A 20,448-nucleotide genomic window follows, 5' to 3' on the forward strand; every position below is an offset into this window, starting at 1 on the left:
TTTTTTAGGGTACTTCTTCAGTGCCCCTCCATGCTCGAGGAAGAGACGCATGGACGGGTGACTCCGTTCGTTGCGAATCCAGGGAGTGCAGCGCCCGCAGAGAACAGACACACAGCTAAGTATTCCTCACTTTTATCAGGTCCAGCGAGCGGACTGTCACGGGCCGTACAGCTTTTTGAGGCTTCGCCTACCGCGCAGGGATGAGGCTCCTCGCACCCCCAGTGACTCCAGACGACTCACCAGACTAAAACTTGTGTAGTACATATTCAGTCTCCTCACTTAACCACAAAACCGTGAGTCCGGTGGGGCGAGACACGAGGCAGACGAGAGGGCTTTTTCTGCTACAAATCACCCTTTTCTTTTCAGAGGCCCCGTATCGAGCCTCCCAGAAATACAAAACCGCGCAGACACGCGTATGCGCTTATGCATTCGTTTTCCCTACGTGGTACGTGCCTGTATATATATGTACGTACATACGCATATATATATATATATATATATATACATACATATATATATATATACATATATATACATATATATACATATACATATATATATACATATACATATATGTATATATACATATATATATACATATACATATATGTATATATACATATATATATATATATATATATATACATATACATCGACGTAGGGAGGTGCAAAAGAACGTGTGTTTTGTTTGCGCGTGTGAGAGCGTACATGTCTTTTCCTCTCCCACCAAGTGGAGCTGGGGTTCCTGCGCGAACCTCTCGTGTAGATTGTTTTTGTGCATGTTCACCGACCTTCTCTGGAGAGCTGTGTTTCGGCGCTACTTTGCCTGCTACGGCCGGCACGCAGCTGTCTGGTTCCTTTCAGTCGCCGCATTCATCGGCTTTTCCTCTCCCCAAAAACGCGCAAGGGAGAAAAGACGCCAGTTTGCTGCGCACGCGTCTCCTCTGTGTCGGTCGCCGCAGTTCCCGACCGTTTCCTCGCGTGCAATCGCCGCTGCAGCTCGTTTGAGACGCAGTGCGCGTGGATCGCGACAGCGGCAAGAGAGGAGGTTGGGGCGCCAGCGAGCCTCGTTCCCCGGGCGAACGGCCGGTGTCTCCACGGGAGACTCGAAGGCTAGGGACGCAGTGGGGAAGCGTGGAAAAGAGAGGGGAAGTAAAAACGCGGCGAGAAACACGACACGCGTGTGCGTTTTCACAGACAAGAGCGCGGTGAAGTCCACATTCCTTTTGGCTAGGCCGGAAGACAGGAGCGGTTGCTTCTGTTTGGGGGGGGTCTGTTTTTCCTGGTGGATAAAGGAGCACAGTTATTTCGCTGCGGCTTTTCTTTTGTCTCTTCGCCTCTTCCTACCGTTTCCGCTCTCGGCTTGCGCGATTCCACTTTTCTCACGCGCCGCCGGAGAGCAACCGAGGCACGGGCGCGCAAAAGGCGGCGGAGGCGGGAGCGCCTGGCGCTGCGAAGCGGAGTTCCCCCCGCGCGCTCTCTGCATCTCTCTCTCCGCTGGCGAATGAGGCAGCCGTCGCGGCACGCATGCTCGCGCATGTCGGGTTTCGCCTGGAACCGGATCAGTCTCCGTGTCGTTTTCGCGCGTGGAAAAGGCGGCATAGTGGATTCGCGCTTCACAGAAATGCGAGGATCGCCTGGGGAAAAAGCGGATTCGCGCGCCGGCGTGACGACGAGGCGACGTTGGGATACGCGGGCGCCTCTCTCGCGGTTTGTTCCTCGTAGATGCAAGAGTCACGGGCATGCTCCCGGTCTCCCCAGATTGTCCTTTTCAAGAGAAACCTGATCGACGGCTTCCCGCGCAAAAGGGGGGGGGTTGGAGAACTGTGACTTCGACGACGAGTTTCCCTCCTGCTTCGCCCGGGCAAGTGTCTCCCTCCTGGCAGGGCGCCGAGCTTGAGACTCCCCCCTGCGCGCAACCCTCTGCCAAAGGACGAACATCGGGACTCGCCTTTTCCGTCTTTCCAACCCTTTTGGTCCGTCCGCTGCGAGAGGCGCGGCGCGTAGGCTGGTGCCTTTCGCCGGCGCTTGCTCCCGCCTCGCAGGTTCGAGTCCAACCCCGCGCGCCGCCGTCTCGTCGAACGGCCGAACCTAGGACCGTTCTAGAGAGGATCTCTCGGCCTTTCCTTACACGTTTCGTCTTTACGTGCTTCTTGGGCGTATCAGTCGCCAATCCCCGATTTTCGCGCATCCCGCCCGTCCGCGCCGCCCCTTTCCCTCGCGCAGCCTCCACTGCCTCAGACAAGATACACGTATCAAGACAGGCGCCGCCCAGGTACTCATCCAAAGGGATCACATTCCAGGCGGCGGCGCTGTGTCCCTCTCCTCCGGGTGCGTTGGGTGACTGCCTCCGCGCCCCAGTTCTCTCTCCTCTTTGTGCTCTGGCGAGTCGTTGGGACCGGTCTTCGCACGCACCTGCCTCGACGGTGTGCGTGGATGCGTTCCGGTTCCGTCTCCCAAAGGAAAGCATGCATTTCGGAGAACGCGCCGCCATCGATCCTGGAACGCATTTTCAAACTGACCTCAAAAGACTCAAAAGAGAACTGCACGTACACGGACAAGAGACAAGCAACCCACTCCCGGTGGCAGACGCCGTTTCGAACCGAGAGAGGCAGACCCGCTCCGTCGCCTCTCATCTATCGGCCTTCAGGAGAGGCAAAGAAAGCGATGTTTCCTTATGTGCATGCACGTGTGTGCGTAAATGGCCACACAAGCGGCCATGGCGTATGTGCCTGTATATGCGCAAATCTGTCTATTTGTATGCTTACATGTTTGCATGCGAATTGAGGGCTTGTACGACGGTTAATCCCCGTCCTCAGTTGTTCACCTCATCTCCGCACTGCACAGGCAACGTCGGGGCAGTGGCAGGAAGAAACAGACGCACTGAAGCGGTTTCCTTCTACCTCATTCCCCGTCCATTGCCACTGTCGCCCTCACGTCTTCGTGCTGTGCATTCGAGTTGAACCTGAGCGTTGCCGCCTGTCTTCGCGCCTCGCTGGTTCGAAGAGAAGAAGTGAGACGTACATCGAGTACCTTCCTTCCCACCTCCTTTTTCGCCGTCTCTCGCTCCTTCATCTCTGCCGAGGGAAGGCCGGGCACACAGTTTCGCCTGCGGAATCGCGCCTCGGAATGTCAAAAAGAGAAGTGAACTGCGCGCACTTTGCGTCCCTCCCCCTGTCCTTCTCTCCATTCCCTCCTCTTTCCTTTCCTCTCGTTCCACTGCTTCCTCCGCACCACATGCCGTTTCCTTTCCACCATGGCGCGGCCGTTCCTCGTGACTCTTTGCTGTCTCCTGCTCTCCGTCTCGTTGCTCCCGTCTCTCTCGCCGTCCGCCCAAGCGGCTTCCGTTCCCTCCAACGAGGACACACAGGCGGCAACCCCAAAAGAGAGCGGCTGTGCAGCGCCGCCGTGTGGGTCTAATGGGGAAACCTCCGCGGCCGCCGCCGCTCGAGCGTCGGCCGAGGCGCAGGACGCCGAGGAGCCTCAGTCGGCGAGGGAAGATGCCGGGGCGACCGCACCGCCGTCGCAGTCAGTCGCCTCCCCGGCAGTTGATCCCTCCCTGAGCAACACCGCGACGAGTTCCGATTCGCTCGCTCGTGAGGCCTCGGTATTCTCGAGCGACGAGGCGAGAGGCGATGGCGGAGAGCACTCTTGGACGGCGTTCACAGGCGCGGCGGAAAACCGCGCGCTCCGCGGAAGCTCAGGGGGTTGGGCGTCTCTCGGCCCTCTGGACGCCTTGCCTATGGCTTCGCCGAGCGTGCCGCTCTGGACGCAGGTTCCGGTCGACAGTGAAGACTCGCGAGCGGCAGGAACCGGACAGTCGGTTGTCGCGAGCAACGCGGGGGAGACCGTCGATGCTGTCGAATTCGTTCTGCCTGCGGTCAAGGAAGGCGACGCAGGCGTGGCGCAAGGCGCGCACTTGCCGGATGCCCCAGAGCCCGTTGCGGGGTCGGCGTCGTCTCGCAAAGCCGAGGGCGGAGACGTAGCTGCAGAAGAGGCAAGAGGCACACGGGCCGCAGCCCAGACAGGGGGACCGGTCGACTCGCCTGCGCAATCTGGAAACCTGCAGCTCGCCGAGCCTCGCACGCCTTCCGCTGGGGCCTCAGGCGCCCACGACGGAGACAAGGGCGGAGGCACCGTCGCGGCCGACGCAGAGCACGGCGATGTGGCTGGGCACCTTCTTGCGTCTCAGGTCTCCACAGACATCGGGGAGGACGGGATGCCGGCGAACGACGAGAGCGGAAAGCAGTCCGTGACAGAGGCCAGGGACAAGACGCGTGAGAGCGGCAAGGCATCCCGCCAAACAAGCGAAACAGGCTGGAGGTAACTCAGCGGAACGGCGTGCGAAGAACGGAGGAAAGGCGAAACTTTGGGGTCAGACGCGGCCTGGCCACACCACTTTGTGGTCGAGCCAACATTGGCAGTCACAAGGGGCGGGGCAGACTCGTGTCGATCTCGCGTGCAACGGTAAAAAACGTGGACTGCACTGGGGTCTCCGGCGCTTCCGCATCCTTTGCAGGTTGCTGTGAGTTCGGCGTGTGTTCGGCAATCTGCGGCTTTTCCCCTCTTGCCATATGTGATCTCTGTCTCCTAGCGTCCCTTCGTTTGCCGCCGATAGAGAGAACGGCCACCAGCGGTGATGCCTGACGGCAGGCCGTGGCAGTCTTGCCTCGCGCATCTCCTCCACTCCTCGTCGATTCACAAGGCCTGCAGGTGATGTCAGCCGGGCCGTGCGGCGCTTCGTGTGTGTGCTCAGGAGAGGGATCTACGCGGTTCGGGACCATCTGGCGTCTACCTGGAAAGCCATCCAATTCTTTCCCCTCTCAATTTGGTCAAAGGCGAAGAAGATGCGGCTGATCGCCGGCGGTAGGCTTTCAGGCACAAACTTTGATCCAACTGTGTAAAAAACTGCCGATCTCTCTCCGGATGTCTGCCATTGTCCTGCCTGACTTGCGGCTCTCTCTGGTAGGCTCTTTGCCTCTCATATCATATACATATATATATATATATATATATAGGTACAGATGTGCACGTATGTGAGGGATATCAGTGGAGCAAGCGGTGGGATCGGAGACACATGTGTTTTTTGTTCTTTCGTGTATCTGTATAGAGGAAATTCAGACGTGCGCAGCAGCACGTCGAACCGCGTATGCATGTGTTTCTTCGTACCTCCCAGCGGATTGCCAGCTTTTGCTTTTCTCTCATCCACGAAAAGAGTGATGCCGTCGCAAGAGTGCGAAAATGTGAATCTCGCAGCGTCGCGCCCTCCTGGGCAGGGGGTGGCGTCTACGTTTTCTCGGACGCAGTCTGTCGAGCGTCGCAGGGACGCTCCAGGCTCTGGACTTTTTCTCGGTCTGCCTTGGCGCGCGGGATCTCCTGCATCGCTTCTCCTCGAGAGGCGCGTGCACCGCCCATGCGCGCAGCCACGCGCCCTTGTGAGTTCTCTAGGCACTTCGCCTGACCGTTTTGGGTCTGCGTTTTTTTTGTGTGTCTGCTAGGAAAGCTGCCGCTGTCCTGGCAGACGTTTATGGCTCGGTTGCCGCGCGTCGACGCGAAGACGGTTCCGGAGTTCCGCAGGCTGCAAGCGCAGTTGGTGCGCGAGGATCGCATGGTGATGCTGGTGAAATCTCCGTCCAAGGCGCTGAGGAGGCTGGTCCGAGCGGCGAAGCGCGCCATGGGGTTGGCGGCCAGGGGAAAAACCCTGGAGGGCCGAAAGGACGGGGAGCGCAACAAGAGGGAACGTCCAGAGCCTCTCGCGATCAAGGGGCGTGTGTTTGACCACCATTACGCGGCCATCGTCGGTCTGGAGGTGAACGGACAGCTCTGGGCCGCGCCGAAGAGCGTCTTCATCCTGCCGGCCTACGGAGCCTGGATCTCTCCCCTGGTCTTGCCCGAGAAGAAGCGCACAAATGACGGAGACACCAAGCAAGAGAAGGAACTATTCACGGCCTTCGTCGTCATGCCGCGCGCTCGCGGCGACGTCCGGGACTACCTCTGCAAGCGGTCGAACCCCGTGAATGTCAAGTACGCCGCAGCGGAAATGCTCTATTCCGTCCACCAGCTTCACCGCGCAGGCTTTCTTCACAGAGACATCAAGCCGACAAACTTCTTCGTGAGCTTCGACGGCCACGTGCTGCTTGCGGACTTTGACGGTGTCTGGCCGATCGGCGTCCCAGCGCAGGCGGACAAGTATCTCGTGTACACCCGGGGCTACTTGGCGCCGGAGATCAACCCGCAGGACCGAATCATTTTGAGCACAGAGAAGTCCGATGTGTTTTCTCTGGGCGTGTGCCTGAGAGATCTCGCGGAACGGTGCCCGCATCACGCCGATGTGGAGAAGCTGCGCGACCTGAGCGACAAGATGACAGACGTGGATCCCCGACGGCGAATCACGCTGCAGGAAGCGATGCGCCACAACTTCTTCGAAGGCGTCGATTTCGACACCCTCGAGGAGCTAAAGCATCCACCGCCCTTCCCTGGGGATTTCCAAATTAGTGCCACGTTCTATCACTAGGACGCGGAAACTCTCGCGGAGACTGCCGAGGCAAGAGAGACTTGGAGACAGAGGAGACAGATGGGGAGCGCGAGAAAATCGCGGTAGTGAAGGAGAGGTGAAAGTGGAGGCGATGGCGGGAACGAGAGGCGGGCAAAAAACAGAAGGGGTACGATGCAGCCAGGCCAGGCGGGAGGTCGGTAGCCGAACGAGCGCCGGCCAGACAGACGGCTTAGGAGGCAGGAAGAAAGGATGGAACGAAGGCAGGAAGAAAGGATGGAACGAAGGCGGGGGAAAGCGTGTGCAGCCGAGAGCGTAACGCAGCGCGCGGGGAAAAGCGAGGAATGAGGGCCGGAGAGAGAGGCTAGACAAGGCAGGAGAGGAAGCGAGAACCAGGGAAGGCAGGGAGAAAGACGGGAAAGGAAGACGGAAGAAAGCACTTCATATCAACGCAGGTCGTTGGGGGGTCCGCAACGTCTGTCCCTAAGAAACAACCCCGAGAACGCAGCTAGAACGAACGACCGAGAGAGGAGAAAAACCTTTCTGTAGTCCGTCTTTATTTCAAACCGAATGTTCCCGTGTTTGCAACACAGTATTGCGTTCATAGAAATCCCTCAAAACTCAACGTTGTTTTATTATTTCGTATCTAAAACGCTAGGAAAGGTGTCTGGCTGCGGGCACACCGTATCGACGGCCTGGACAATACAAGGCTTTCTCGTGCCGCTATGCACCGACACAAATCCGCAGGGACTGACACGAGGAGACACCTACATGCGCCCACATGGTTTTCCGAGAAGTATATATATATATATATATATATATATATATATGGGGTATAACTCCTGATCCGGTGGGCGCCAGAGGGAATGCCCCACGAAATAGAGCGCAGCTTCGCGGCTGAGGAGGCAGTTCTCGTTGTGGAGATCTCTCTTGACAGACCAGGAGACAGATTTACATAGACAGGATCCGAAGGTGCGTTTGCGTGGATACACCGATGGCAATGCGACGTTGGCGCCTCTGTACATACGCGGAAAACGGCCTATATAGCTCCATCTACCTGTACACTCCATGTCCTTTTTATATATGACTGCGTGTATACGGGAAGCCGAGAACAGAAGTCGTTTTTGGGCTGGTCCCCTCATGAAACGCCCCTGCCAGTGCACATTGCTTGGTTCTTCTGTCGTTTAGAAAGCTGCTGCTAGGAATGTGTTGTCCACTGCGACGACGGGCGTGCGAGCGTCTTGCGCTCAACCGCGGGAAACCCAGGCTTTCCTGGACTAAGAAGGTGGAGACCAGATAGTCGACAGCTTGAGAGTCTCTACGATGCGCAGGTAAGGAAACGCCCGGATCTGTACTCCTCTGTTCGCCACGACCCACCGCCGCTGTGCTCACACAGCTTCTACGACACTTCGCAGACCCCACCGTTTCTGGATTGTTTTTCTCACGCAGGTAAATCCCACACGCGTCCCACCCTCAAGAGAGATCCGAGGAGTGTGTCTTTACCGCGCCCGAGAGATCTTCCGAGGATTTGGGTAAATTGTTAAAGGCGGTCTGGCTCGGTGTTCGGGCGCAGCGAAGGGACTGCCCACAAAGGCGAACGTTTCGGAATCACTGCGACTCTGAATTGTTTCACTGACCACGTTCTGCTCTGTTGGAGCTTCCACGTCGCGTGAGAGAAACAGCACAGCCGGAAACAAATCTCCCGTTCTTCTCTAAATGCTGTATGACTACACGTACATGTGAAGACCTCGAAGGTGTAGGCGTGTGTGTTTGCACATGTAGCTCGTCATACCCAGCACAGCGGCAACTTCTGCGAGGCACCTCTTCTGGATAAGGCCGCGTACGCGTTTTCTCCTCTCGTTTTCCTTTCAGGGATGGGGTTTGTTGTTTTCGCTGGCGCCTGCGCTGGTCGTTGGGGAGGCTCACTCGGATTCGAGGTTGCGGCATTGCCCACACCAGCGATGCGAACGAGCCTTTCTTTTGTGTCTGTTGTCCCCTGCGGTCCCCGTGTCGGGTGCATTGAATACAGTGCTACCCGAGAAATATTTGAGAAAGCCACGTTTTGGCCAAAAAGACTGCATACGAGCATGACGACAGCCCTTGCTGTTGAATCAGAGTATGTAGAGCTCGCTGGTTACATCCTTACCAACAAACTGTATACTTTCTGAGTAAGTGCAACGGTACGTAATGCACGACAGAGAAGACTCACCTCCACTGCGTTCAAACGTTACACTGGATATACGTTGTACGGAACGGCGTGTATGTCCGACACTCTGCGCGTCCTTCCGCAAGCTTTCCTCCGTCCTGTTCCTCGCTCCGAAACTATGCTACTCTGAGCAACCAGCCGCCAGTGCCTGACGGCGACTTCCGTGATTCACTGGTGCCTCTCCACTCTTTTCCGTCTCTGTGCCAGAAAGAAGCGAGAACCTCCCCTGCGAGAATAAACGGGGGGCAGCCAGAGAGGGAGCGTGGAAACAAGAGAGCATTCGTGTGAGAAAGCCAGGGAGATTCCTCGTAAAAACGGTAGTTAGTCTGTCGAGCACCTCGTTACGACGGGGAGGCTCTCCGGAGCACCGGGCGGAGGCGCCTCGCCACGAAAAGACAGAGTAAAGTGCGTTGTCGGGCTGGAACTTCTTGGTCAAAGGACGAAGCGGGGAGTCTGTTCGCAGGAGACTGCTCAGAAACGCTCGGGATGTTTTGTTAGCTTCGCGCTAATCGGGAGTCTGAAGAGGAGACGGCGCACACAGTATTGCGTTCGCCTTTCCCGCTTCCGGGCCCCGGCACGCGCGCAAGAGGAGCCTGAAAAAAGGAAGCGACTTTCCTTTTTGAAGCGCTCTTTCTTCTCCCTTCTCTGGTGCGCCGGGAAGGCGCTCGGTTCCTTTTCTCCGCTCGATTATGCGGCAGTGCTCGTGTCTTTTTCTCTCGGTGCTCGCGCGAGTGAAGACATAGTTCCACTTGTAAGTCCCGTGTGTGCGGCCAACTCGGCGGTGGCGTCGGCAAAACTCCGGCCAAGGCAGCTTTTTTATCAAAGCAAAGCCACGCGGAGAGGACACGCGCTCTTTTCCGCGCACCTTCTCTTCCAGCTGGAAAAATTCCTCGGTTTTTGCTGTCCGACTCACCGGGGCGAGAAACCAGCGTTCGGCGAACTCTCTTGCTGGTAGCGCAACTCGTGGCCGGGAAAACGTCCGACACCAGACGGCTGTAGCTAACGCTTTTTTGCCGTGTCGCAATTTTTCCTAGCCTTCGTTGCGCACTCTCTCACCACGCCACGTTGTGTCGTGCTTTCCGAGCACACCGCGACTCTTTTCTGTCTCCCCCGCGCGTTTTCGTGCAGCGAAGGGGAACATCCACGCACGGGCGCCGCGACCGCTTTTTGCGTTGGGGCCAGAATCCCATGCGCGCGTAAAATGGGTGACGGCTTACCACTCTTTGCGGGCGTTTTTTCTCGGACAGCCCCCCGGAAGGCCAGACAGCGGAAGAACACCAACAAAAATAGCGTGACGCGCCGGCGGAATAGCGTTTTCTGACGGCTCTTTTGTGGCCGAAATTGCTGGCGACCAACGGCCGTTTCTCACCTAGCGCTTTTTGTCCCCCCAGTGCGAGCACATTCACCGACACGCTCTGTGTGGTGGGTGGCTTTTTCTTTTTCGTTTCGCCATCTTTCCCCTTCCGCCTTTCCTCAATTTTGTGTCCATTTTGCAGACGGAACTGTTTTTTCGTCTTGTGCCGTATATCGGCGATCTGCCCGTGAGGAGGCTGCTCGTGCGGCCTCCATAGTGGTCTTTATACTGTTGTTTCGGCTCGCCGTTCTTGTCTCTCTGCTCCCGTCACGCTGCCCACTGTCACTCTGCCGGCGTTGAATGTACAGAATTAGTTCCGCTCACCAACTTCCTGGTGCTCTGCCCGGTCAAGAAAGCCGTACAAGCCTATTCAACTGTGTATGTACACATGCATGCGCGTATATATATATATATATATATATATGTAGGTGTGCATTATGCCAGTTTTTTCTGTGTAGGTGTGGTGTATGTGGCTGGGGAAGTGGACATCGCAGGCTAGGCCCCGGTGCTGTGTTGCGTGCCAGGCCGTTTCTTTTTCATTTTTCGTTTTGTGTGGCGCGCAGTTGGGCGCGGCTCGTTGGGAGGCAGCGACCCGCCGTTGGGAATTTGTTTGCCGTTCCGCCTTGGCGTTGGCGTGTGGAGACGGGGCTATGGGTAGAGAGAGAGCTCGACTGCGTTAGCGCGCGGTGTGTGGTCTCCGTGTCCGACTCTTCCGGGTTTTGCCCGCCCTTTTGTCTGCCGCTCTTCTCTGCATTTTGGCCATGCTCCTTTTGTCCCCGCGATCCTTGGCAGCTGACCATTTGTAGCCCGACGCTTGCCCGACGGGTGTTTGTGAGCCGAGGCGGGGCCCGAGCTGCTCTTTTCCCTCTTTTTGTTTTTCCGATTTGTGTCGCCGCAAGGAACACGAGGGCGCGCCGTTCTTTGAGAAAGGAGGGAAGGATGGAGGATATTTGCTGGCTGTTTTGTTGCTTCTGCCGTCTCTCGAGTGTTTGGACCCTCTCACGACAGCCCTCGATTCGCACCAAAAGATAGGCAGAGTCTCTCTGCAGCGGGGCGGCTGAGAGCGCGGGTGTGCATGTTCTCGGGAAGGAACGTGGAAGACGATGGCAACCTCGCCGTCGCTCTCACGTCGTCTCCTCGACGCGACAGCTGACCCTTGCGGGACAGCCCCAGCGCGCGCCTCCAGTGTTTGCTCTCCGTCGGAAGCGCTCCCGGCGTCTCTTACGCGTTGCTACCTTCGCTTCCCGGACCTCCACACCTGTCGGCGAAGTCTCTCTCCAGCGACCGGACCCGGCCAGCACGTTGTGCGTAGGCCTTCCCTCGTGCTCTGTCCCGTTTCTCGATGTTCGAAGCGAGACGCGATCGCCTCCCAATTCCCGCCGGAGGCCTCGGTTTCGGCTTTTTCTGGTTCCGCGGCGGTCTCGCCTTCCACTTGTGCTTCTGCCTCGACTTCGCTCACGCCTTGGAGGTGTAACCCTCACGTGTCTGCTCCGGGAAAGGGAGAGAGAGGACATGTTTCTTTGCGCTCGGACTCGGTGTCCTCTCTTTGCTCGCTGGCGTGTATCCCCGACGAACACGAGGAAGGTGGTCCACTGCCGAGGCAACACCTTCTCGCCGGTCTTCCTCGGACTCCTCCTCCGGTGCCGTCGACACATTCTTTTGTCTCTTCCGCGTCACCTGCTGCTGGCTCCAGTTCGTCCTCTTGTCCTCAGTGTCGTTCTTCCTCCTCTTTGTCGTGTTCTTCCGTCTACTCTTTATCTTGTTCTCTCACTTGGTCCCCGAGGAGCGCTTCGCCGTGTTCGTGTGGAGTCTCCGAGCTCGGTCGCCACTGGCAGCGCGCTTTCTCGTCGTCTCCGAGTTGTTTCCTGTCTCCTGCTTCGTGCTCGCCGTTCTTTTCTGCCTCCTTCCCGCCTCCCGTTCTCCTGCCTTTCAAGCGAAACAAAAGCGAAACTCTGATCATCGGGGATAGTCCCAGTTCTTCTCCGGAGAGGCGCGATATCGAGGACAGCAGCGGCTCTCTTGGTGCACGAGGCGCAGAGTTTGCCGCGGAGGACAGAGGCCCCCCGAAGGCGGACCGCCCGGCTTCGCCTGCGTCGCCCAGGGACACCGATCACATCGCCGTGGGAATGCGCTCTTCGCGAGTAGTGGGCCATTCGTCGTTCCCCGACGAAGAATGCAGTTCACTCGCCACTGAGCACTTTTCGTTGGGGTCGTCTTCTGCGCAAGTCGCCTCATGCAGAGGGGACACGACCAGCTGCACGCGGTCTCCGTCCGTGTCGCACGGTCATGCGACTCCCTCCGTCTCGTGTCCCCGCTGTCAGTTCCCGGACCTCTCGTCCTCTCACGCGTCGTCTGCCTCCGCCTCGCGGCGCCTCTTGCACACAGTTGACCCAACCACGGGGACGAGTCCTCCGTGCCGTTCTTCTCGCGCCGCTGCGCCGGCCTCTGCGCGCTCACCCGTCGCTTCGCTCTCGAGCAGGAAGCTCGGCTCAGGGGGCATCCTCAGCTTGACCTCGCCTCGGCCTGCCGCGCCGCTGCCGGCGTCCTGCTCTGCGGGCCTCGCGTCCGGGGCGCAATCCCTGGCGTCCGGCTCGAAGGCGTCGAGCGGGCGGCTGCGCGGGCGGGGTGCGGGCCTCGGGGCGGGGCGAGATCCGAAGCTGTCTCCTTCTTCGCGCCTGCTTCACTTTGGGCGGTCCAGATCGCCGCTCCTGTCTCCCTCTCACAGCAACGCTGCGCGCAGCATTCTCTTGCCTTCGTCTGTTCGCACGACAAAGAGTCGACTCGGTCGAGACCCGCTCAAGCGCGGCGCGAATGCGGCCTCGAGTCTGCCGGCCTCGGGCGCCTTGCGCGAGACGCGCTCGCCTGTGGCGGGGCGCGGGCGCGGCCGACACGGGAGCGGCCTCCAATCGAGTCTCTGCAGTTCCGTGCGCGGTTCTCGCGGGGCAAGTTACCAGTCGAGTTGGTACACGGCCGCTGGACTGGGCTCGTCGGATGGATCGAGCGCGCCGTCGTCGCCTCGCAGGAGAGAGGCAAGGAGTTGGGGAGACGCAGGCGAAGACCGAGAAGACAGCGATGGCGAATACCTGCGTAGACCAGGGAGCAGCCGGGGGGAACCGTTCGCGGTCACGGGGGATGACAAACGGCGTGCGCGGTCTGCGCGAAGAAATGGAGGGAAGCGTGATGTGGACGAGGCAGAGGGCGTGAGGTGGGGTATGCGCGAAGGACGCGGGGACGAGCGAGATGAAAGGAAAGCGGAAAGATTGGAGAGGGGGGACAGAAACAGTCGACGAGAGAGAGAAACACACGCTGCGGCGATTGCCGCGGCAGCCGTCGAAGGCCGAGGAGACGTCAGCCTCATGGGGGAGTCCAGCGACAGCCTCCTGACGGTTCAGAGGTCGCGCTTCAGCGGTAAGGACGCAACGGAGGCAGACGGGGACAGAAAGCGAGAAAGAGATGTCGCGAGAGGACGAGAGGCAGCAGCTGACGCAGAGAGTGAAACGGGAGTTGGAAGCGGCGTGTATATGCGTGTCTAAATGTTTTTGTACGAATGGGGGTATGGAGTCGTGCAGCGAGGTTGTGTTTGTCACGTCGAAAACTCGAAGTGGGCGTGAACGCGTCAGTTCCCGTGGCGCATGGCGGGAGCTGGCAAGAACTGGACTGCATGCGGGTGTGGATCTTCGAATGCCCCTGCCGGTGTCTCCTTTTTGCAGGCGTGTGCAAGTGGCTGCAACACCGGTTCTACGGTCGTGGAGAGTTGGAGCGTTTGTGTGGCGAGTACTCTCCCCAGGAGGTCGAGCGCGTGGTTCTGCAGAGCAAAGCGCTCTCCGTGGAAGATAAGCAGCGCCTGATCTTTCTCACGCGCCCCTCCGCGTTCCAAGATCGCCGGTGCGCGAGTCTGTGGGAGAGCAAGGCTTCGTCGACGTCGGGCCTCTCCCTGGAGTCCTGCCGCCGGTCAAGCGAGGCTTCGTACCCTTCTCGGGCCAACGGGCGCTGGGGATCTCCGCGGGCGACTGGTTCGGTCTCGAAGGGTTCGACTGGCTACCCGGACCGGGAAAACTCGGCTGGGAAGATCCGCTCGGCTGTTGCGTTCGGGGGGAGTCGGGGTCCGCGGGAAAAGGGAGGGGACGCGAACCAAGCCGGCGTGGAGAGCGACAGAGACAGAGACGCGCCGCGATGGACCCGCTACCCGGCGTGCAGGCGCGGAGACACGAGCGGTGAGGACCAGGAGACGCCGGAGGGTTGGCCAGTGGACGGCGAGGACGAGAGAAACGCGATGGCCCGGCCGTTGCGGAAGTCCGGGAACGGGGACCCCAGGAGCGCCAGGGGCGGCCGCAAAGCGCGGGAGGTTGGAGGGCGGAGACAGCGGTCGTGCTCACGAGAGGAAGGGAAACGGGAACAGAGTCGCGCCCGACTCGTGGAGGAAGAACTCGAGAAGGAGACGCAGGAGACAGAGCGGGTGTGGGGTCGTGATAACGAAGAACGCGCCGTTCTCGAGGAGTGCGTTGAGGAAGTCCAGAGAAAAAAGCTGGTCCGAAACGCAGGCGTCTTTCGAATAGGTGAGCGCCTCCAGCTCTTCTTCTCCGACGATTCGGCGCCTTCCACCTTTTCGTTTCCAGTTGCGCTCTGGGAAAGCCGGAAGAGACTCGCCAGTTCCCTTAGAGTTGTGGCTCTTTTGAGGTGTTTCGATCTTTGCCGCTTTGCATCGTATTTTTTTCACCCTGGCGTATCTGTGGATCGCTCCCGGAAAAAGAACCGCTGTCGTTCTCCGTGTCTCACCTCAAATCGAATTTCCCACTTTTTGCTTCACGTCGCCTAGACTTTTCTGGCATCTTCTGATGCCCGGCGGTCGTCCCCCGGGAGACGCGCCTGTCTCCTCTTTTCCGTGCCTGGCGCCTTGTGCCGGCTCACGGGTTCGTTCTTCTGCTGCCTCTGTCTCAGGCTTTCTTCGCAACCTTGCGGCCCTCCGCGGCGTCACGTTCGCGATCCAGCACTTGGGGAGTCTCCAGCGGAAGTCAGTGGACAGCACCGACGTGAGAAACCAGGAGAAATTCTCTCGGCTCTGGGGTCTGTTGATGCCCAACCACCGACTTCCTGGGCGGATTTGTAAAGAGTGGAAGGAACTCGGCTTCCAGGTAAAGACCACGAGAGGTCCCAAACGAAGGCTCACTCCAGAAGCCACGTGTGCTCTCCCTTGGGTCGTTGCAACCCTAAACGTACTGGACGCCTCCCAAATATATGCAAATACGAGTATATTTCTCCATGCGTAGTCGTGAACCGTCATTGCGTTTTTTGATTCTGTACGGATTCCTGCCTCTAGCTACGGACTGCTTCTCTGTAGTTTTCCACGTGCGAACCGGCCCATTGCTTCAGCCTCAGAGTGGCAATTTCCCCGCTGAAAAAACGAAGGCAGACACACCGTCGGCGCGTAGTCGGCCCGTCGCTCTCTGTCTCTCTGCGTCCCTGCACACGGATATTTGTGTCTTTGTGTGTGTGTGTGCAAACTATATATGTATATGTATATATATATATATATATATGGATTAGTGTGTGTTTTTTCAAGGCAGCGGCTGTGTGTGGGCAGTGCACTGGTATCTCTTGGACCTGTGTGACGTTCTTCTTTGCACGGCGTTTTGGAGGGCTTTGTTCCCGCGTTGTGTATGCTGTGCGCACGGCGTTGCTGGCGTGGTGTCTGCGTGCGTCCTGTGCGTTTTCATCTCAGGGCGAAGATCCAGCGACGGACTTTCGAGGCTGCGGCGAGCTGGGCCTCGACTCCCTGGTGTTCCTCGCCTCGCGGTTCCCGTGTCACGCGCGGGGCATGCTCGAGGCTTCGCGGCACTCCACGTACTGGTATTCGTTTGCCATCACGTGCATCAACGTGACGTCGTGGCTCTGCGAGTGGGTTTTCCAGCGGCGCGCGCATGTGGTCTCTTTCTTCTTCACGACGCACACACCCGAGGCGGTCGAGTTGACGTTCCACTACTTGTTTGTGCACGTCTTCACGCGCTTCCACGCGTTCTGGTTCCTCAAGAAGCCGAGCTCGATCATGGAGTTCCCCTTCGTTGCGGGTGCCTTCAAGAACGCATGTGTCCTGCCTTCTTCGCTCCCTGCGTGTGCCTTGGTGTCGCCCCGCGGCGTCTGCAACTCGGACGAAAACCGAAACGAGGCCTGGTGCTACGCGGCTGCGCTCAAGGCCTACCAGCGGAGCAGCCAACTTCCGGAGAGACCGGCCGCCGAGAGAGGCACGAAGCGGAAGAAGGGGACCGACCGAGACGATTCGGCCTTCGCAGTGCCGCAGGAGGCCCCAGCGCGCGCGGGGAGGGACATCGAGAACGGCAGAGAGAGCGAGAGAAACAGTGACGGAGACCGCGAGAGAGACAGCGAGGGAGCGAGCGAAAAGAAGGGGGATCGGGGGGAAGGAATGCAGGGAAGGGGAAGAGCGATGAAGACGCACAGAATCGAAGACGAGGGAGGCCGAGCGTCTTCGAGTTCGCCTGAGGCTCGGGAACCCGGGGCCGCTTCAGTGTGGCGCCGTCGACGGACGGAGGGGAGCGCGGGTCTTGGAGGCGAGAGCAGACGAGAGCGGGGAAGAGAAGCGGCGAAGGCGTCGGCGAAAGGAGACAGAAGCCAAGAGCGTTGCCATATGCGGACCGAAGAAACGTGGAACGTCTCCGAGCGAACGCAGGCAGCCGCTTTAAGCAGCCGCCGCCTGCGCGCGACTTTCTCGCGGCCCGCCGGAGACGTTAGGGGCGCCCCAGAGAGCGAACGCGTCGCCAAGAGCCTTCCGTCGGCGAGTTCAAAGACGTCGACTGTGTCTCCAAAGTACGTTATGCTGAGAAAGCTGAGAAACAGTTCAAAGTCGCAGGAGAGCGGACCTAGCTCGTCGCGTCTCCTCGCTTCGGCCTCCACCTGCTGCTTCCGGAGCGGTTTCCGCGTTGGTGGCAGGCTCACGTATCGGCGGTGTCGCCGAGAGGAAGTCAAGGGCAGTGAAGGGGAGGAAAACGCAGAGGAGAACATTGAAGACGAGACAGAAGACGAGGACGGAGGGGAGCGAGGATGCGAAAAAGACGAGCACGTGGCGGGGCCGCACCTTGGAGACTGTCCATGCTGCCGAGGCTGGGTCTGGTCCCTTTCGCACGTCGCCCTGTCGCTGGAAGCCAGCTCAGTAGGAGGCTCTCCGAGGTACACGAGATTGCGGCAACGTCTTTCGACGCGGAAACGAAGAGACGAGAATGAGGATCGAGGTGGGCGCGTGGGCAGCGCGTTTTTCTGGCGCAGCCGAAGCGTGAAACACGTGCCGAGCTACTTACAGAAACGCGGAGACAAGGAGGGGCCGAAAGCAACGCCCAGCTACGAGTCGAATCGATTCAAGCTCCCGGGGCTGTCCGCCACCGCCCGGCGGGCAGCCGAGAAGCGGCCTCCGTCGAAGCAGTCGTCTGCCTCTCCACATTTCCGTCGGCTTCTTTCTTCTGTTGTCAGGAAGACAGAAGGGTCATCGAGAAGAGCGAACGACCCAGCGCGACTCGAAGCACGACAAGAAAGCGAAGGGGAGACACGTTACGCGTCAGCCCGCGAAGGGACTCGAGCCGTGCAACGAGAGCAGGGAGGCTCTTCGCCGTCTTCCCTGTCGTCAGACGGGGAGAGGAGAGACAGCGCGTGGAGGAACGAAGCGGAGAGACAGCGGGGAGACAGGGACGGTTGGCAAGCGGCATTCGCCTTTGCGAACGACGAAGACGGGTTGCGGCGACAGAGGGAGACCGAGACGAACAGCAAGAGCCGGCGGTTGTATCGCCAATTAACCAGTACCTCGCGATCGTCCCGGAACCGCTCGCCTTCGTCTCGCCGACACGACACAGAAGATACGAATGAAGAAGAGAACGAGATTTTGCTGTCATCCGAACATAGTGTTGGAGAGGATCGAGACTCGGTCAGCAGCGGAGACGAGGAAGAAGACGCGCGCCAGGGCTTGAATCGGCGTGCTGGAGCTTCGAGCTCGGATCGGGCTTCATCCCCTGGCCGCGAAACCGACGACGTAACCCCTTCCCGCGGAACAGGAGGCCACTCAGTCGACAGCCTGCGCCTGTCGGGGGGGTGTGCTCCATACTGCTCGTTTTCCCATGGCGTCCCGTTGCATAACGATCCGCACCCACACGGGCTTCCGGCCCCGCCTCTCTCCCGCGTGCTCTCTCCGCCCCAGAGTCTATCCGCTAATCCCCCTCGGGGCGGCTCCGCGGCCTCCGCGGCCTCTTCTTACTTCCCGTACCCAGCTTCAAGTGGGCCCCGAGAGAGCGGGGCAAGAGACCCGTGGGGCCCGACGAGCAGCGCCCTGGCGGGGGGCCGAGGGAGCGGCGGGCTTTATTCCGGACCCAAGTCAGGCGAGTTTGCGGGGCCGAAAGCGGCCGACTGCGACAGGGCGAGCGGCCGAAAAGCGAACCTGAGTGAGAGCGTCACCCACGCGGAGGGCCAGTCGGTCGTAGGGGAACCTTCTGGAGCCCAGCAGCCGTTGTCGGCGTCGCTTGCTGGCGGAGGTGCGCCGAATGGAAGCAGGCAAACCGTATCTCCCTTTCTGCACGGAGGACGGGGGATTTCATCGCACTCACAGTTGTCGTCCTTCTCTTCAGCGTCCGCCGCAACTGCCTACTTTACACCCGTGCCTGGCCCTTCTTTACCATCGGCGGATCCCCAAGACGACCGCCGATCGCTCCTCTCCCGATTTGCTTCCTTGTCCACACAAAGCGTTTCGTCTTCTCCCCCAGTGCCTTTCTTCTCGCAAGCTCCGTCGACAGGGATCGCGGGCCCCGGTAACCGTTCGTCGTCTTCGTCGCTCGCCTCTAAGTCTCGAGTGCATCTCCAACGACATCCCCCAGAGGGAGGAACTCCGTATCTGTCTCATTCTCCTCTCCTGTGTCGAGGGAGACGCGCGGGGGCTCCTGGCTACGCCTCCACCTCACAGGGGACTGTCGGGCCCACAACCGCTGGGGCCAGCTGGGAGACCCAGGAGACACCCGGAGGAGACACTCTAAAGGGAAGAATCGGGGGACCGAAGGCAAAGGTCGAAATGGGAGAGCCATTTGATCTGTTGTCTTAAAATAGGGAAACGAGAAGCCGAACTGTGCTGTTTTTTTCATTCGTGAGTCTGGGCCAGCGGGAGTGTCTGAGTTGCTGGAGACGGAGACACAGAGATTCGGTGGGATATTTTCTTTTCAAAAGCGTTTTATACGGATTTGTGTGGAGTGTTGCTGCCTCGAAAATAACAGACCGTATTTGGGTTTTTTTTGCAAAATTTGAAAATCACCGTTTCTACACTTCAGGCGCGTGTGTGCACCTACAGAAATCGAATGACGGACTGCGGCCGACCGGCGGGGGGGGGGGGCATCTACCCGTGGTATGCATCCGTAGAAATATCTGGACAGAGATACAGAGACACCTATGGGCTCTGCATAGACCTACACTTTGTATTATGGTTGCGGACACGCAGTGATACGTAGGCATTTTGGACCCGCGAGCAGTCCTTTTCTACCGTGTCAGCCTCTACGTTCCAGAGGCGGCGGGCGTCTCGTCCACCCCGTGACTAAACGATAGCACGGATACGGTACTCATGAGAGCGCTTTTCGTTTCTGTCGCCCAGCTTACTACACAATTTTATCTTAGACGAGACGACGACAACTTTTTAGGGATCCAGTGTCTCGCCTGGTTCCCCCTGGATCGGAAACTACCAACACGGAAAAGACCAAAACACGAGGAGCTACTATTCTGCGTCGGGAGCGACATGCATGCGCATAATCCTTAGATCACAAGTATTGTAACTACCATCATATATATATATATATATAATTCATTGATATGTGGAAGTGCGTATTAATGCAGCCAGAACCAGCTCTTGTTTACGAGTGATCCGGGCTCGGACAGGGGCGCAGTGTCTGTCACGAATCGTCGCTTGCTACATTGGGAAGATGGATTTTGCTGTTGAAGGCCTACCGACCGGCTAAACGGGTGAACGGCGAGATCAACAGGCCGTCGGCTTTTTTGAGATGAGCGCGAACGACCACACTATCACAGACGACTGGGCATCCCCTTCTGTGACTAGGCGCACGTGTGCCTTCTAGGTCTGTCGTTATCTCAGTCGATGAAGTGGATACGAAGAACGAGACTGCGTCCTGGCGTGGCATATTCTAACGCTGTTCACCAGTATAGCACCCGAACTGGACGTGTTCACGATAGGCTAAAACAAATTCTCGAAGCACGTTTAGTGGAAACATCATTCTGACGATTGGTCAGACATCAACAGGACTTGACCCGGACCGCTGTTTGTCCACGAAGTCCGACAGGGACGGCGCAGACTTCGATACTACGAAAGGCGAGTGCTAGGTTGTGTGTTCATCGTGGTAGGAATTGGTC

At 58.6% G+C, this 20,448-nt stretch overlaps 2 protein-coding genes across 2 annotated transcripts; both read left to right on the plus strand.

Annotated features, from left to right (window-relative positions):
* Positions 1 to 3,256: 3,256 nt before the first annotated feature.
* Positions 3,257 to 6,514, plus strand: NCLIV_023260 (uncharacterized protein; the record flags this gene model as incomplete). The annotated part of the gene is made up of 3 exons (XM_003882521.1): positions 3,257 to 4,323; positions 4,757 to 4,866; positions 5,499 to 6,514. The coding sequence occupies 3 exons, from the start codon at positions 3,257 to 3,259 to the stop codon at positions 6,512 to 6,514; spliced, it is 2,193 nt and encodes a 730-aa protein (XP_003882570.1).
* A 4,881-nt stretch (positions 6,515 to 11,395) lies between these two features.
* On the plus strand, positions 11,396 to 19,138 carry NCLIV_023270 (At2g44770/F16B22.26, related; the record flags this gene model as incomplete). Its single annotated transcript, XM_003882522.1, has 5 exons — positions 11,396 to 11,521; positions 11,889 to 13,461; positions 13,764 to 14,609; positions 14,992 to 15,185; positions 15,773 to 19,138. The coding sequence occupies 5 exons, from the start codon at positions 11,396 to 11,398 to the stop codon at positions 19,136 to 19,138; spliced, it is 6,105 nt and encodes a 2,034-aa protein (XP_003882571.1).
* Between the last annotated feature and the right edge of the window lie 1,310 nt (positions 19,139 to 20,448).

Source organism: Neospora caninum, chromosome VIIa (genome assembly GCF_000208865.1).
Source record: "Neospora caninum Liverpool complete genome, chromosome VIIa".
Classification (NCBI taxonomy): Eukaryota; Apicomplexa; class Conoidasida; order Eucoccidiorida; family Sarcocystidae; genus Neospora; species Neospora caninum.